This window comes from Budorcas taxicolor, chromosome 16 (assembly GCF_023091745.1).
Source record: "Budorcas taxicolor isolate Tak-1 chromosome 16, Takin1.1, whole genome shotgun sequence".
Classification (NCBI taxonomy): Eukaryota; Metazoa; Chordata; class Mammalia; order Artiodactyla; family Bovidae; genus Budorcas; species Budorcas taxicolor.
The window spans coordinates 56,544,478-56,563,743 of record NC_068925.1 but is presented as its reverse complement, the minus strand read 5'-3'; the positions used below and the strand labels follow the sequence as shown (position 1 = coordinate 56,563,743).

Genomic DNA, 19,266 nt, shown 5'->3' with positions numbered 1-19,266 from the left:
TCTGTCCATGGACTTATCCAAGCAAGAATACTGGAGTGGACAGCCACTCCTTTCTCCAGGGGATGTTCCCAACCCACAGATCAAATCCAGGTCTCCCACATTGCAGACGGATTCTTTACCATCTCAGCCAACAGGGAAGCCCTAGAATACTGGAGTGGGTCGTGTCATGTCGTGTCGTGTCATGAAGTTGCTCAGTTGTGTCCAACTCTTTGCGACCCCATGGACTGTAGCCTACCAGGCTCTTCCCTCCCTGGGATTCTCCAGGCAAGAGTACTAGAGTGGGTTGCCATTTCCTTCTCCAGGGAATCTTCCCAACCCAGGGATTGAACCCAGGTCTCCTGCATTCCAGGCAGATGCTTTAACCTCTGAGCCAACAGGGTAGCCTATCCCTCTTCCAGGGAATCGTCCCCACCCAGGAACTGAACCAGGGTATTCTGCATTGCAGGTTGGTTCTTCATCCGTTGAGCTAACTTACAGACTGACATTTAAAAAGAACTGGGTAGTTCCATAATACAACATGATTAACAGCTTTAAATTACTGATTATTCTGGTAATGATACAGTAATTAATTATAGTGTATTCAGCACCCTGTATTTAAGAGATACTGATATCAATGGATACTAAGCCAAAAGCTATAGTATACATCTATGACCAGAGAAGATCCAAACAAAAGGACAATTTATAAAAATAGTCATTGTTTCAGTAATTCTAATAAAAATATAATTACATATAGTCATTGCTTTAATACAGCATTAACTATACCTATCAGGAGACTTAGAAGCAGGCATCTAATTAGGACAAGTGTTGAACTCGGCACTAGAAACAATATAGGTATCAAATGATTCAAAAAGTCACATATAAACCAGATGTGCTAAACAAATAGTAACTGGGAAGTTTGTAATGCATGAATGTAAGTTCCACAAGGGAACGAATATCTGTCTTCTTCACTTATATATCCCAAGCACCTAGAGCAGTGCCTGTTATATACAAGGAATTCAATAATTTTAGATAAAAGAATAGATTTATGAGACTAAATTAACATGAACAACTAATATGGCTAAGCTAAAGAATGCTTTTTTTTTTTAAGGCAAACAGTCTCACTGATTTAACAGCATCATAAAGCAGTTGTATATTCATCTAGTTACCTTCGAAGAGGGATCTTTTCTTGAAACTGTTTGGGCATATAAGAACTTTCTCTATTTTTAAGGTTGTCTAAGAAAGAATTTCAAAGAGGAGCTATAATTTCTAACAAAGCAGAGAAATCAAGAAGTGAGAAGAAAAGGCACTGAATGATACTCAGTGGTCACTTATGGAACTGGGGCAATTTGCCCCAATTGATAGAGAAGAAGTGGAAGTAGGTGGCTAGAAGCTATGAGAATGTGAGGGCAGCAGCTTGACCCACCTCAAACGGTCTTCTCAGAAAAAGGAATAGTTAGAACTGAAACTAAAAGATGGGAAACATCAAGTAAAGCTGGGGATTTGTCCTTCCCTCATTAATGGTAAGACCTATATGTCAACCGAGGTCTCACTTTAAGTTAATCAAGATGCATGAAGAAGTTTCAAGAAAAGAGATAGATTAAAGATCACTAGGAAAAGCAAGAGCACATATTTTGTTCTGATTTGTATATGCTTTCACCAGGTTTTTTCATTAGTGGAAAAAGTTGAATATTATATTGATGTGAAAAGGAAAGAAGCTATTTATGTTCATGCTTAGTGATTTGAATTCTTAATGTTTTCCAAGTTTAGATATTTTGGGGGGTCATCTTGCTGATGTTCAGCTAGGTTGAGAGATCATGGATTAAGAACATGTTTTCCTACCTTGATAATAAGGAAAGTCATGAAGGATACAACCAAACTGCCTATTAAATCTGTACCAATTTTCTGCAAGTTTAATAGTCTGAAGGTAGTTTTATTTATATATAGTAAACCAATACTCAATTTTTATCTCAAAGTTCCCTTAGTGTTATGGTTAGAAAATCTTCCTGTCACAAAAGTTGACTTACATCTGACTGTTCAGGGTCAGCACAGTGTTCTCCTAGTCTTTAAGAATCTCAACAGCTTTTATACAATTCAAAACCAGAAACAGTTTTCCAGAAATAATTCTTCCCGAATTCCTTAAATTATTTAACATGCAAGACATCAGCATTACCATTCTGAATATATTCAACACATATAAAAAAAATCTTGCTACCACTTTCAGTTTGGTGTTTTCAAGTCTTTCTATCACAAGTGTGTTAGTTGCCCAGTCTTGTCCAATTCTGTGACCCCATGGACTGCAGCCTGTGAGGCTTCCCTGTCCATGGAATACTCCAAGAAAGAATACTGGAATGGGTAGTCATTCCCTTCTCCAGGGGATCTCTTCCCAAATTTCTATCACAAACATTTCCTCAATTCCTCTCTCCCTGGCCCTCTTTCTCTCTTTCTCCCTCAATCTTTGTTTGCTCACTTTTCTATGTAGTATTTCAAAACACCTAAGGGCTTCCCTGATGGCTCCCATGGTAAAGCATCTGCCCGCAATGCGGGAGACCCGGGTTCGATTCCTGGGTCGGCAAAGTCCCCTGGAGAAGGAAATGGCAATCCACTCCAGCACTCTTGCCTGGAAAATCCCATGGACAGAGGAGCCTGATAGGCTACAGTCCATGGGGTCACAAAGAGTCGGACACAACTGAGCAACTTCACTTCACTTCAAAACACCTTAACTCTAATCTCATATGAAGACTTCCATCACTGAATTTTTAGTCTGTTTTCCATTATCTTTTCCATAGTATCTTCATTTTTTCTGATAATTTAAAATTAGTATTACTCTTCCTTTATATCTTTCTAATAACACATTTCATTACCTGAGTTCTGATTTTATCCATGAAAGTTTCACTTTATTTTAATATAGTGATCTCATTGTTTCACAGTAAGTTCAAAATACTTTCAACTATATTTTATTTAAAAGCCCCTTGATAATACAGGCTGTCTCCTCATAAAAAATATTTTCCCCCAAAGCATCAAATGAAGCACAATAGGTGCTCTACCTAACTGAACCACAAAAATATCTTCTTTTAAGTCCCTAGCTAATATTCCTAAGACTCACTCAAATGCTTTAAACCCACAAAAACATTCATGTTAAAAAAGATACGCCAAGACCAATTTTAAAACTTTGTCAATTCTTGTGTAATAGAAATAAACTTCTCTCAATTAGGCAAATGTCATCATTTTCACATAAACTGTCATGACACAACTACAATGAAGACAAGTAAAAATAAAAATATCTCAACTGTAAAAGATTCAGCAAGTTTTCTACAGGTCTAAAAACCAGTTATCTGAGTTCTTTAAAACAGTTCCCTAAGATTCTATAAACGAGGTGAAGTCCACTACAAAAATATAATGTAGAAAGATTGTATTTCTGAAAAAGTGTACACTGAATGGTAGCTGAGGAATCCCATCAACTCTACTTTAGAATTCTTACTCCATTTGGAACTCCACTTTATACATAAGGCCCATGAGTTTGGTAAAGACCTCATCAACCCATGCAGTTATGTCCTAACTAGCTACTCTATTAACAATTTCATCAGACTCCAAAATTACCTTCTATATAATAAGAAGCATCATAAAAACAATTTCTTTTTTTAAAAGTTATTTTCCAAGAAAATTTTTTGTTAGTATTTACTTTTATTTATTTGTTTGGCTGTGCCTGGTCTTTGTTGTGGCACTGAGAATCTCTGGTTGTGGCATGCGAACTCTTAGTTGCAGCATGTGGGATGAAGTTCCCTCACCAGGGATTGAATCTGAGCCCCCAGATTACCAACTGGATTATCAGGCAAGTCCCCATAATAGCAACTTCACCTTTAAAGTATTTGTTGGGAATTGCCCTTATTATGTTTATTGTATTTTTTTTTTCTACTTCTGTGTTCATTCCAAAATTTCCACTGGGTGCTAACAGAAACATTTATTCACCATGCCACAATTCTATTTTAATGTCTTTGGAGGGACTGATGTTGAAGCTGAAACTTCAATACTTTGGCCACCTGATGCAGAGAGCTGACTCATTTGAAAAGACCCTGATGCTGGGAAAAATTGAGGGCAGGAGGAGAAGGGGACGACAGAGGATGAGATGGCTGGATGGCATCACCGACTCAATGGACATGAGTTTTGGTAAACTCTGGGAATTGGTGATGGACAGGGTGGCCTGATGTGCTGCAGCTCATGGGGTGGCAAAGAGTAGGACACGACTGAGCGACTGAACTGACCTGAGAAGACTGGAAAGAGTATCAGTTTTCTGAGTCTGTTCTCTCTCTCACTAAACCTCCTACATGCATCCATAATAACGAATCCAGAAATCTATGTACTTTATAGAAATGGCAGTCTATCCAACTGCTTAAAAAGTCCTGCCTTTGGAGCCAGACTGCCTAGATTCAAACCCTGGCTCTGTCATTGACTTGCAGCAAGATCACGCTCCTAACTGTAACTCCATCACTCAACAAGTCCCATCTCTTCCTGCCTATTCATCAGCTTCCCTTGCAACTGTGTCCTCTTCCTCTGGCATCATCAAATTTTCTCTCTCTGCAAGTCATGTCCAGCAATATACAATGTACATGCTCTATTGACCATCCTAATTTCTAGAATTTCTCAAACTACCTCTCAACCCACATTCACTTACTAATATGTCCTTATTTCTTATCACCCCTTTATAGCAAAACTTCTCTGAAGAGTTATCTATCCACACCTGATGATCACCTTTCCTCCTAGATATAGTCTGACCAGGCTTTCATTCCTCCCTCTCTATGGAGAGTGTCTTGTGTGAGTCACCAGTGACATTTAAACTGCTGGACCCAATGAAATTCTCAGGCTTCCTCCAACCTGACCTGTCAGCAGCTGAGCACTTCCTTCTTGATAGACTTATTCACTTGTGTTTACCTTGACTCTCCTCCCACCCTATTGGGTGTGCTTTCTGGGACTCCTTTGCTATATCTTTCCTCCTCATCTTTCCAACTGCCAAACACTGGAGTGGTTGAGGGCTCAGCACCTAGATGACTATCTATATTTACTCCCTACATTATCTCAATATAAAGATACATAAACACACAGTTTTTTAATTAATACAACAGATTTACAATCATGTAAACATAAAATTTTCAGTAAGCAAAATAAATTTTTACCATCTTCCTAGCAATTCTCCCCAAGAATATAGGATCTTCTCAGGACAATCCTTAGACACATCACCTGTTCCGCTTGAGAGTTCATTATCACTCTCTGCAGAAGAAACACAAAAACAACAAACATTATATTATATTGTACATTCTATATTTATGTGTTATAAAACAAGAAGCATGACTGTTTCTAATAAAACAAATACTTCTGCTTATATTACACCACTGCAAAAATAACAGTATAAACTTCAATAATATATTTTATTTCAGTGCCAAAATAAATATTTTCAAAGCACAAACTTTTTATTAAAATTCTTGTCCATAGTTTACAAGGTATGAAACTGAAAATACCTATAAACAAATATCTTTACCCAAAGAAAGTAAAATTTAAAAACTAATGGTAACATGGTTAGAAATTCCTATTTAGTGTTCTTTTCATCAGCTTAGTATTCTCAAATATTGTGTGTGTGTATTCAGTCGCTCAGTTGTGTCCTGCTCTTTGAGACCCTGTGGACTGAGGGCCACCAGGCTCTGCTGTCTGAGGGATTCTACAGACAAGCATACTAGAGTGGGTTGCCATTTCCTGCTCCAGGGTATCTTTCTCAACCCAGGGATCAAATCCATGTCTCCAGTGTCTCCTGCACTGTAGGCAGATTCTTGACCACTGCACCACCTGGGAAGCCTTTATACTTTATTAAAATCATTTACACATTTTATATTATAGTTATATTAAATATTAATATTTGATGAGAAATAAATACTAAAGAATCAGACATATATATCAACATATAACACTGAGAAACATTTATATTATGATACAAATAGACAACCAGAAATCTAAAAAAAAATTTTTTAAGATATATTGAAAAGTACAAGATATTTTTGACTGTCCGTGGGATTCTACAGAGAAGCATACTAGAGTGGGTTGCCATTTCCTGCTCCAGGGGATCTTTCTCAACCCAGGGATCGAATCCATGTCTCCAGTGTCTCCTGGAGATGAAACTTTCATCTTTTAAAATGGCAACTTCATAAAACATCGCAAAATGTAAAGTAATAGTTTTAGAAAGAATAAGACAGCTTGAGTTATAGTTTACAGTCAGTAGTGAAAATAAGTTAACTCTAAATTCTATAAATCTTTTGAATGTTAACAGACTTGGTGGAGAAAGGAAATGAAATGGGCACAATTCACCTACATTATAACAAATCTTTTGACACAGTGCTACCTAAGAAAAGACTGGAGAAGTACCAATTGAATGATAAAATAAGCTAGATAAAAATCTGTCTGGCTGATAGCAAGTACCAAGGTTTCACCAATGCTCTTACAGTAATAATAGGGATTGGCATTAAGTAAATCTCACAGGGATCTGTGCTAAAAACAATATTGCTTAGCATGCGACAAATCCAGTGATCCAAGCAGAAACTCATTCATACCAGTGGATATATTCAACACCAAAAATTAATGTGATAAATAAAAGATTTATTTGGTGAGGTTTAAAAGATGTGCTTATATGCACCTGAAAAGATTTTATCACATATCCAGCAAAATATAAACAAACTAAATACACACACACAAACAAATGCTTCATCATCTTTAGGACAACATCAGATAAACAAGAACGATGATGGACGTTTTATTCTAGAAGCAAGTATTATTCTGGACATTGGGAATGAAGGTTAAGAGGCTATACGCTAACATCACTGCTCTAGGAAATACCTCACATAGAAGTGAGAGGTTCTGTTTCTTTTAAAGCTAAAGCAAATGAAGTATTACTAAGTATTGGAGGAATAAAGTAAACAGAAACAACTGAAACCTTGATATTAAAATAGCCTAACATGAAAAACTATGCCTTATAGTCCTTATAATGTTTTAACTAAAATGAGGCACTTCTGAGAATAATATGAAAATGAATAAAGGAAATCTCATTTAAAATGAAGTCAGGAAGCCCTGAAGGGGCAATTCTCACACATGTATCATTTGTGGCAGCTTACAGGCACTAACAGGAAGGAAGATTTCCTCCCGACCCAGCAAGGACAAGCTGCTAGCCACCTGCAGTCAGTAAAGAACCCCTGTAGCCCTCCCCAGTTTCCTCCTTTTCTCTATAAAAGCAAGCCCCTCTCCTCCATTCTTCAGATATGCCTATCATTTAATGTTGTTTGCTTGTTCCAAATTGCAATTCTCTCCTATTACAAAATAAACTTATTCTGCTGGTTAAATACCTGGCTGGTTTTGTTTGTTTAACATCAGCAGTGAAAAGGGACACTATTAAAAATTACACTAGAAAACAGGTTAAACTTACACTATCTCAAGCAAACAGACTTCTGGTTATCCTTCTTATTAATTAGTACCAAACATAAGTATTTATAAGTTGATATTCAATTAAGCAGGGTCCAAGATGATCCCACATTAGACTCTAAGCTGCCACACAGTAAATAATAATACACCAAAGTACCAAATTATTTGATGAAGTTGTACATGCTAAGTTGGGAGATCAAAATCTAAGAACACAATAAAACAAACAAGGAAACAAACACCAATGGACATCACTAATCTTGAATATGAAAAAACTCAAAAGGTACTACTGATATTGAGAATCTTTTGGGCTCATTATTCTTGCTGTGAAAGGAATCCCTAAGCATGAAACAAAACCAAGATGCTTTAAGAGAGAATAAGAAATATAACTACCTATAAATTTAAACCTTCTATGAAATAAGGTACAGTATATATTTTTTAAAAACTATATTTACAGTACATATTTAGCAAAAAAATTCTAACATATGACAGGATTATTTTGTGGAACATATCAAAATAAAGAGCAGTCCAACAGAAAATTGGGCCAAGGACATGAACATAGTACAGGGCAAAATACATAAAATACAACTAGCTAAAAAAGAAAGCCCTATCTCATTAATAATTATTCAATGCAAATTAAAACAATGAAACATATTCATCAATTAGACTTGCAGACAGTATAAAGAGTAATACTATCTGGTGTTGATAAAACAGGAGACAGGAAGGTTGATACTTAAATAAGCAATCTTTAATTTCTTAAGATTCTAAGATGAATATACCATTTGGTCTAGTAACTTCACTTATTGAAATGTATGATCCAGAAACAGATATGCAAAAAATATATGTAAAAGGATTTTAATTGTATCATTGTTTGTGACAATAAGAAACTGAAAGCTATCAGGAATCTATCAATAAGAGTTTTATTAACTAAATTATGGTCTATCCAGTTTAAAAGAATGATCTAGCAGTTTAAAAGAATTGGTGAATCTTTATAGGCTAACATGAAAATCATCCAAAATATATTGTGATTAAAAGAAATAAAAGAGTAATTTTAAGTATGGTTTTATTTTAGTAAATATTATTCCTTATATGATTACAAAGATCTTTAAAAATACCTGTAAGAATAGACCCCAAACTATTAACAGCAATTACGTTTCAATAACTAACAGTATCTTATCACATAGTAGGCACTCAATAACTATTCAGGGAATGCATCTTTCAGTTCTAAGTTTTATATTTCTGGTAATACTTTTATCCTTAAAAGTTATGTATAACTATAAAAAGCACAGGGAAAGGATTTTAATTTTTTAAATGACCCCCGTGCTATATGAAACAAAAACCTATTTTATTATTACAAACCCCTACTGCTATGTCATAAAACCATGAATGATAACAACAATGTCTTGTCTTCTTGACACTCTCCCAAGTTACTGTCCACCAAAAAAGATATCAAAAATGTAAGCAATTAGGTTAGCAATGAAGAACTCCAAGCAGAAGGAAAGAAAATGGGCACATTGAAGTAAAACCAGACCCCTGATGAACAATTAAGGCAGAAACAACAGAAGGCCAGGAGCCAAATATTTGGATGAAAAGTAGGATTTAGCCAAGTAATTTAGGGGGCTTCCCCAGCAGATCAGTGGGTAAAGAATCCACATGCAATGCAAGAGACCCAGGAGATGGGGGTTTGATCTCTGGGTTGGGAAGATCCCCTGGAGAAGGAAATGGCAATCCGCTCCAGTATTCTTGTCTGGGCAATCCCATAGACAGAGGAGTCTGGTTGGCTATTGTCCAAAGGGTCACAAAGAGTTGGACATGACTGAGTGCCTGAATAAACAAACAAAAAAAATAGACTCCCACAATAATATCTTTAAGACTTCCGTTAAAACATGGCTGTTGGACTCCCTGGTGGTTCAGTGGTTTAGGAATTTGCCTGCCAATGCAAGGAACATGAGTTCAATCCCTGCTCAAGATTCCACATGCGGTGGGGCAATTAACCCTGCCTGCCCTGGAACCCAACAAGAGAAGCCACCACAATGAGGAGCCTGTGCACTGCAACTAGAAAGTAACCTTCACTCACTGCGACTAGTGAAAGCCTGTGTGCAGTGACTTAGCAGCAGCAGCAGTCAAAAATAATAAATTTTTTAAAAACCATGCCTGTTTACATTATTTAGTCATATATTTAATATCTGTAACATTCATGTCCTCCTCTTGAAGTCCAAGCTCTGCCAGGGCTGGGATTGTATCTTATTTGCCTTTATATAGTAAACTTCAGCACATAACACTGGACTGTGGAATGAATGGAAGGATTACCTTGTTGCTGCTTTATTTTGAGAATACGTTCATACATATAAAGCAACTGGGAAGGAAAAACCTGGAGCAAGAAAGATGAGAAATCAGGCAAATTCTCTGTAAAGACAAGAAATTGCTCAGGTTTCAGAGTACTGACTGAAAAGGAGGACAATTCCTATTTTGACTGCATGGGAGGCTTTTAAGAAATATGACAATGTTAAGAGAGTTAGTTGAGGGAAATTTGTAGGTAATAGTTTCATCTTCCTCTATAAAGCGTAACTTTAGGAGAGGTCTCTGATAAACTCTGCTTAATTTGCACAGCAGGATTTGGTAGAGACCCTCCTTAATATGCATAATTTCACTTACTTATCATAAACATTTTCCTCATCGATTTCAATTTCCCTGCAGTTACTGGTGTCCTTTAGAAAGCAGGACCATGAAGAGCATTTCAGATGTCACTGGATTTATACTGTAGGACTACTACTTTCTTTAATCTACACATCAGTGTAATGGAAATCGTATCAATCAGGTAGTGTTGTAAAAATTAAATGAAAATATATTTGAAGTACTACACAGGGTGCCTGGCACATAATAGCACTCAAGTGTTAGCTATCGTTTTTATTCTTATTGTTATTGAGCCCTTAGTTGCCTAACTTCAAAGCACTTAAAAGTAACTTAAAAAGGATTCCAGGTTTGTTCTGTCTTATCCACGGATTTCTACTATGCAAAGAGCAGAAACCAACTGTACAATGCCAAAAGAAGTTATAATCGATGTAAATTTTTAGATCAAACAAAATAAATATGTATGATGCTGCAATCAAAATAATTTAGTTTCTTAACTTTGTCACCACTCCCTGCTTTGAAAAAGAATTGTGTTTCTATTACTGATGTTTTTCATCCTAATTATAAAAGGAAATTTTCAGAGCTAGTATCAACAAACATCATAAAAGGAAAAAAAAGTACAAACACAGATATACAAAATACTTTTTTTCTAATAAAGTTAAAAATAAATAACAAAATTAGGGACAAATAAGCACAAAAAATCTCATTTTCTTTTCTTTCCTACTAAAGAATTACTCATAAAATACAAAGCTGAAAAGTAAGCACAGATAAAATGTGACTACTGACGGTTTTCAGATATTTTTCCCCTTAATTTTAGTCTTTCTTATTAAGTAATAAATATTTGTTGAAAGAAATACAGGCAATCACAGGTTGCTAAAAAATTTCTTCTAAACACACTGGGGAGAAAAAAAAACAAAAACTTTACTACCTGTGCAAAATGGGTAGAAACGGGTCTGTAAAATGACACCTGCCAACCTGGAATAGTAAAAAAGTGACTCATTTTGATTGCCTGCTGCCTGCTAAGTCACTTTGGTCATGTCCAACTGTTTGAGACCCTACGGACTGTAGTCCATCAGGCAAGTCCATCTCCAGGCAAGAATGTTGGAGTGGGTCACCATTTCCTACTCTAAGGGATATTCCCAACCCAAGAATCAAACCCACGTCTCTTCCGTCTTCTGCACTGGCATGTGGATTCTTTACCACTAGTGCCACACTGATTAATTAGTTGTAAAGAATGTCATTTTGATGGCCAAACTCTATAGCCACATTTTAATGACTTTAAATACAATATAATCTCTCACTTTGCACATCACAGAGTCAGAATACACTTGTTTTACATAGAAGCTTATATGCAACTGTAAATCATTAATGTAGAACAAAATATATTCCTTAGTTTCTGAAATGTTCTAACATTTCCCACTGTCCAAAGTTGATTTACGATAGACAAAAGATTCAAGGTAGAGACCACAAATTGCTTGCTTCTTTCCAACTTAATTATCATGACTGTCATTCTGAATCTAATTACAAGTTTAAAATTAATAATCCCTGTAGTTCTTAAGCATAAGTGATTAATAAAAACGTATCATTATTTGCTGAAACCTGTCGACCACACTCAAGAGAACTAGGGCAACCAATATACCTGACATGAAGGACAATTAACAATGTTAAGCAAACTGTTACATTTTACATTTTTCTGGGATATTAATGACGTAGAATTTATTTAGTTATGTATTTACACTTTGAATTTCAGTTCTTTGGAAATGCATTTCAATTTTACTTCCATTTTCCTATTTTTAAAACTGTATGTATGTATGTATGACATATAAAAAACTGTAGATATTTAGTATATAAAACTTAATGTATTTGTAGAGGTTACAATAGTCCTAGAATAAGAAATTTGAGTAATGTCTATGTGAATGTATTATCTATGACCCTTTGCAAAATAAACTGAGGTGGTAAAAGAGGAAAATAGCATCTGGCAGACTTTTTAAAAAGAACATATGATTTAATAAAATATTGTTTTAAAACACATTCAAAGAATGACTTTTTTAAGGCAGCCATTCAATTATAGGGAAAAATTAAGCAAGAGTTGGAGATAATTAGAAACAAAGGGTAGCAAGAGAAGAAAGAATTCATCAGGCTAGGTCAAATCTAATTTGTGGTAGAAAGAGAATTCACTGACATCTACCATGTGGTACACAACATACTCAAGAGTCCTCTGAGAAGACGACCCTCTTCAACCAAGAGTGTAACTGAAAGGGAAAATACTCACAAATAAATAAGAAAGGAAGGGGAAATGCCCACAAAACTAGCCAAAGAAGCCATATGAAATCAGGCAGTCGAAGTAACAGTGAAATCAGGTGCATGTCTGCAGTTGGGTTTATATATTCCACTGAGAGACTGTAATTCAGAATATAAATTCAGTTGAGTTACTGAGAAAATTAGATAAATAGACACGATGAGGACTGAATAACTATCCATCCATCTATTTGTGCACCTTTGTGTGTGTGTATATATATAACATGTATATGTGCACACTTATGAACACATACTTGAGTGTGTACATATATACACACGTGTCTATATGAAGAGATTGCCAAGTATAGAACACAATAGAGGGAAAAGTAGAAATTGACAAAAATAGACTTGGGTTAGCTTTTAATACGGGCTTTCTTGGTGGCTCAGATGGTAAAGAATCCACCTGCAATGCAGGAAACCTGGGTTCGATCCCTGGGTTGGGAAGATCCCCTGGAGGAGGGCACGGCAACCCACTTCAGTATAGATGATCTCATACACACAAGGATTTTAAAATTCAAAAGTCGGAAAAAAAAATATTTGTGAAAACAATAGGAAATAATGGATTTTTGAGAAAAACTCAAGTTTTGGGAATTTAAGTTCCATGTGTTGGGCCTGCTAACATTCTCTGTGTGGCCCATGATCACACATCTTCCTGTGATGTCCTGAATACTTGTCTGCCTTCCTTTCCAGACTAACTTACTTTTGTCAGAAACTGTGTTCTAGTCATCACTGTATTCCTCCCTAACAAAGTACTGGGCGATTTGGCTGGCAACATTTCTACAGAGACACAAAAGACCACAAACAATCAAAGCAATCTTAAGAAAGAAAATCAGACCTAAAAGAATCAGGCTCTTTGACTTCAGACTATACTACAAAGCTACAGTCATCAAAACATTATGGTGCTGGCACAAAAACAGAAATACAAATCAATGGGACAGGATATAAAGCCCAGAAATAAACCTACACATCCATGTTCAATTAATTCATGACAAAGGAGGCAAAGACTATACAATGGAGGAAAGAAAGTCTCTTCAATAAATGGTGCTGGGAAAACTGGACATCTATATATTTAACAAATGAAGTTAGAACATTCTTTAATACCATACACAAAAATAAACTCAAAATAGATATGAAACATAAACATAAGACCAGATACTATAAAATTCTTAGAGGAAAACATAGGCAGAACACTCTTTGACATCATAAATTGCAGCAATATCTTTTCTGAGCCATCTCCTAGAGTAGTGGAAATAAAAACAAAAATAAACAAATAAGAACTAGTTAAAAGAGTTTGCACATCAAAGGAAACCATAGACAGAATGAAAAGACAACTGACAGAATGGGAGAAAATATCTGCAAATGATGCAACCAACAAGGGACTAGTCTCCAGAATTTACAACAGACCATGCTGCTCAGCAGCAAAAAAAAAAAAAAAGCAATCAAAAAATGGACAAAAGACTTAAGTATACATTTCTCCAAAGACAACAAATACTTTTATTTGCTTGATTTCCTATCCCTCTTCAGCTCAGTTCAGTCACTCAATCATGTCCGACTCTTTGCAACCTCATGGACTGCCGCTTTCCAGGCCTCCCTGTCCATCGCTAACTCCCAGAGTTTACTCAAACTCATGTCCATTGAGTCGGTGATGCCATCCAACCATCTCATCCTCTGCCATCCCTTTCTCCTCCTGCCTTCAATCTTTCCCAGCATCAGGGTCTTTTCAAATCAGTCAGTTCTTTGCATCATGTGGCCAAAGTATTAAAGTTTCAGATTCAGCATCAGTCCTTCCAATGAACACCCAAGACTGATTTCCTTTAGGATGGACTGGCTGGATCTCCTCTTTGGTGTTTTCATAAATGATATCACTATCTATCCAGTTGCTCAAACTGCAAATCTACAAGTTGTTCTTTTACGCTGATCACCTACATTTAATTACCCAACCCTGTGCACACCACCTCCAAAATGTTATCTCAAATCTATCTACTTTTCTCCCTTTCCAAATACAACTCTAACTAACCTCTAGCATTTAGACAGATCTCACTATGAGGGTCTCACAAATGATCTTCCTGATTCTATCCATGCTCTACTGAATTTCATTCTACATGTATCCAGCTGCTGTGGCATTTTGAAATCATGAACCAGATCTTTGTCTCTCCAGCTTAGAACCCTTCAAAGTCTTCAAAAAAGAGAAAGCCCTCACTGTGGCTTACAGGAAGTTAACATGATGTTCCCCTGGCTACCCATCCACATCTGTTGTACTGCTAAGCTGCTTGTCCCCTGCCCTTTGGCCATCTGTCCTCCCTTTCACTTCTTCAAAATCATCAGGCATACTTTCACGTCTGAGACTCTGTACCACCTGCCTCCCTCCTGAAATGCCCTTTCCACATCCTCCAATGGCTGACTTTCTCTTGTCATTCGGATCTCAATTTAAATGTCACCTCCTCAGAGAAATTTTTGCTTACCACCTAATCTAAAGCAGCTACTCAAACCTATCAAACATCGTTTGTTCTTTACATTTTTCTTATTTATTTATCATCTACTATCTTCTTCCCAATTAGAAGTAGAAAAAATTTATCTATCCTATTATTTCAGAGGTTTTCAAGATCAACTCCAGGTTCAATGATTCCCTAGGAGGACTCACAGAAATCAGCATATAGTTACTAGTAACACATGATTTACTACTGAGAGTGAAAGGATACAAAGAAAAATCAGCAAAGGGAAAAGGCACACTGGGTGAAGTCTAGCAGAAAGAAAGCAGAAACTTCCAGGAGTCCTCTCCCAGTGGAATCCTCTCCAGGTGCTCAGTGCTTAGTCATTCAGCTGTGTCCAGCTCTTTTCGACCCCATGAACTGTAGCCTGCCAGGCTCCTCTGTCCATGGGGATTCTCCAGGCAAGAATACTGGAGTGGGTTGCCAAGCCCTCTTCCAGGGAATCTTTCCAACCCAGGGACTGAACCCAGGTCTCCCACATTGCAGGCAGATTCTTTACCATCTGAGCCACCAGGGAAGCACACTCAGTCCCTCTAGTAATGAGCTGTGACACCATGTGTGAAACACTATCTACCAGGAAAGCTCATCAGAGACTGTGCCTGAAGTTTTTTCTGAGGCTGGTCATAAGTACCCCATGCTGAGCATGTACCAACATTTCAGAAGCCAGAAGAAAAGCACGTGTTCAGGATAAACCATACTGTAGTACAAACAATTCAGGCACAGTTAGTCATTATTCTCAGTTAGGGAATGTGGCAACCCTCCTAAAATCTAAGTTTACCAATATCAGCCAAAGGCCAACCCTGCAAACAGGCTCTTCTAAGGACAAAAGATTGAAGTTTGTTATGTTAACTCTTTCTTGCACATTTATCGACCCCTATATCACCAATTATAACTTCCATTAACAGATTTTAAAAACAAGAATAAGATTTTTGTCTCTTAATTGAATATTTCTAAGAAATTCCCACTCATTAAACAAATATTTACATAACACTTGATACATGGTAGGCATTGGGAGCTCCAAAAATAATAAAACACCATCTGCCCCTTAGGAACTCACACTCTAGAAGGTGACAGAAGTTAATTTAAAAGACCATATTTATAAGAAAGCATTTTAAAAATTACTAATAGTGGTGCATACGAAGTGCCATTAGAGCATGATGATGTAAAGACTAACACTACCTTAATATATAACAAAATCACATTCAGGAAAAATTAAGACAGAGAGGAAAGAGCCTACTTCAGCTAAAAGATTATCTGAAGGAGTAATACTTGAGCCTGAGCTGAGATCTAAATGATAGGGAAAATGCAGCCAGAAGAAGTTTTGATCAAAGTACCTTTCAAACAAATAACATACACAATAACATTAAGAAAGGTCGATTAGAGGGAAAGCTTTAAATACTTAGAATATTGTAAACATTCAATAAATGGTAGCTATTAGCATACCGTGTCCTCTTCATGCATTAAGAAATTGATGATTTCAGAGATTAGATACATGAAGCCCATACCTCTAGTACATTTGTATACCATTCATATCTAATCATCTAGCAAAAAAAATAATTTTAGACAGAAGTTAAAAATAGTGTCAGTAAAATGAAGCAAACTGCCACACAATTGCACTCATCTCACATGCTAATAAAGTAATGCTCAAAATTCTCCAAGCCAGGCTTTAGCAATACGTGAACCGTGAACTTCCTGATGTTCAAGCTGGTTTTAGAAAAGGCAGAGGAACCAGAGATCAAATTGCCAACATCCGCTGGATCATGGAAACAGCAAGAGAGTTCCAGAAAAACATCTATTTCTGCTTTATCGACTATGCCAAAGCCTTTGACTGTGTGGATCACAATAAACTGTGGAAAATTCTGAAAGAGATGGGAATACCAGACCACCTAACCTGCCTCTTGAGAAATCTGTATGCAGGTCAGGAAGCAACAGTTAGAACTGGACATGGAACAACAGACTGGTTCCAAATAGAAAAAGGTGTATGTCAAGGCTGTATATTGTCACCCTGCTTATTTAACTTATATGCAGAGTACATCATGAGAAATGCTGGACTGGAAGAAACACAAGCTGGAATCAAGATTGCCGGGAGAAATATCAATAACCTCAGATATGCAGATGACACCACCCTTATGGCAGAAAGTGAAGAGGAGCTAAAGAGCCTCTTGATGAAGGTGAAAGAGGAGAGCGAAAAAGTTGGCTTAAAACTCAACATTCAGAGAATGAAGATCATGGCATCCGGTCCCATCACTTCATGGGAAATAGATGGGGAAACAGTGGAAACAGTGTCAGACTTTATTGTTTTGGGCTCCAAAATCACCGCAGATGGTGACTGCAGCCATGAAATTAAAAGATGCTTACTCCTTGGAAGAAAGGTTATGACCAACCTAGATAGCATATTCAAAAGCAGGGACATTACTTTGCCGACTAAGGTCCATCTAGTTAAGGCTATAGTTTTTCCAGTGGTCATGTATGGATGTGAGAGTTGGACTGTGAAGAAGGCTGAGCACCAAAGAATTGATGCTTTTGAACTGTGGTGTTGGAGAAGACTCTTGAGAGTCCCTTGGACTGCAAGGAGATCCAACCAGTCCATTCTGAAGGAGATCAACCCTGGGATTTCTTTGGAAGGAATGATGCTGAAGCTGAAACTCTAGTACTTTGGCCACCTCATGTGAAGAGTTGACTCACTGGAAAAGACTCTGATGCTGGGAGGGATTGGGGGCAGTAGGAGAAGGGGACGACCGAGGATGGGATGGCTGGATGGCACCACGGACTCGATGGACATTAGTCTGAGTGAACTCTGGGAGATGGTGATGGACAGGGAGGTCTGGCGTGCTGCAATTCATGGGGTCGCAAAGAGTCAGACACGGCTGAGCGACTGAACTGAACTGAAAATGAAGCAAAAATTGATTAGCTATTCATTCATTCAAATATTTACTAAGTACTCACTACATGACCGAACTTAAGAAGATGAAAGAGACATGCCTCCTAACTTTGAGGAATTTATGTTCTAGGAGAAAATAAGTACTTGGACACAGACACATGAGAGGAAAGCAGAATATGGGCTATAACAGAAACAGGAACAGAAAAAGTCAGTGGTTGGAGTAGGGTAGTAAACATGCCTTAGATCAGAACACTTAAGCTAAAGCAATAGATAAATGAAAAACTAAGCCTTACCCAATAAAGGGCAAGGTAGGGGGCAAAACAAATATGGAAAAAAAATTAAGGGTTACATGATTAATAGACATACATTTTCCTAAGCTGTGTAAGCAATTTATCTCCTAAATCTTTTATACAAAAAATACCCTGAATAAAATAAATCATTTCCAAGAAGACACTTTTAACACAACTGTAAAATATCTCTTACATCAACCTTTGATTAAATCAGAAAATACAAAATTGGCATGACGTAAAAGGCTCTCCATTATTCAACCTCTGTATTCTCTCTAATCTCATTTCCCACCCTTACCGATGAACAACGTATATTTTATTCCACATATAATGTGGTTTCCCATCACCTGAAGTTTCCCTCTGCTTGGAAGAGCTCCTTTATGGTAGTGTCCAAACATTTCCAGCTAAATAACAGCATTAATCAAGACTGAACTCAGAGGCATAATTTTCAAAATGTCTTCCCTGAATTTTCAGGCCAAACCAAGTTCCTTTTAGTCAGCTCACATTATGCCCTGTTCTCATCTTACTAAAGTTGGCCCACTGATCCACAGTATCTGCATCCACAGATTCAAACAATCATGGACCATCTGTAAGGGTACCTGAGCATCTAATGATTTTGGTATCAACAGGGAATCCGGTAACCAATCCCTCCCAAACACCCAGGGATGACTGTACTGCATTTACAGCATTTTACTAAAATTATCTATTTATGGGTCTTTTTCGTCAACCAGACTATAAGCTCCTCAATGGTAACAGTCACATCTTATTTTTGTGTCCACAGCAATGAGCAGAGCAGTGGGTGCCCACTAAAAGTTTGTTAAACTTTTACAACTTTGATAAAAATTACCAATAACAAATCTGAGTTATAGATGGCTTTCTAACCATTGCAACTGATCCAGGAATCACACTTGAAAAACTTAAAAAAATAAATCATTAGTTTTCTTTAGAAGGACCATCCTGAATATCAATTATCTACATTTTTCAGTCTATAGTACAGACTCTTCAAAACAGAGATCATCAACAAGTGCCAAATGTACCTGTGGTTTGCACTGTGAATGAGAGAGGATCCAGCTGCTCTGTATACTTTATAGGTGAATGAGCAGGAAAATGAAACTGCACTGCAGAAGTAGAGTCTTCCATGTATTGCCACTTGGATTGAGGGCCACTGAATCTCAGAACAGGTGATTTTCCATGATCAATGGTTCTCAATTCTTTCTGCCTCTGTATCATTCACATATGTAGCCCATTCTCA

General features: G+C 37.0%; 1 protein-coding gene across 1 annotated transcript in view; it reads right to left on the bottom strand.

Annotated features, from left to right (window-relative positions):
* Positions 1–19,266, bottom strand: part of RABGAP1L (RAB GTPase activating protein 1 like) — a 718,011-nt gene that overhangs the window by 501,423 nt on the left and 197,322 nt on the right. The window contains exon 12 of the mRNA XM_052653672.1: positions 5,148–5,241. Coding sequence (XP_052509632.1) covers positions 5,148–5,241 — 94 coding nt within the window. The remainder of the gene's footprint in view (positions 1–5,147; positions 5,242–19,266) is intronic.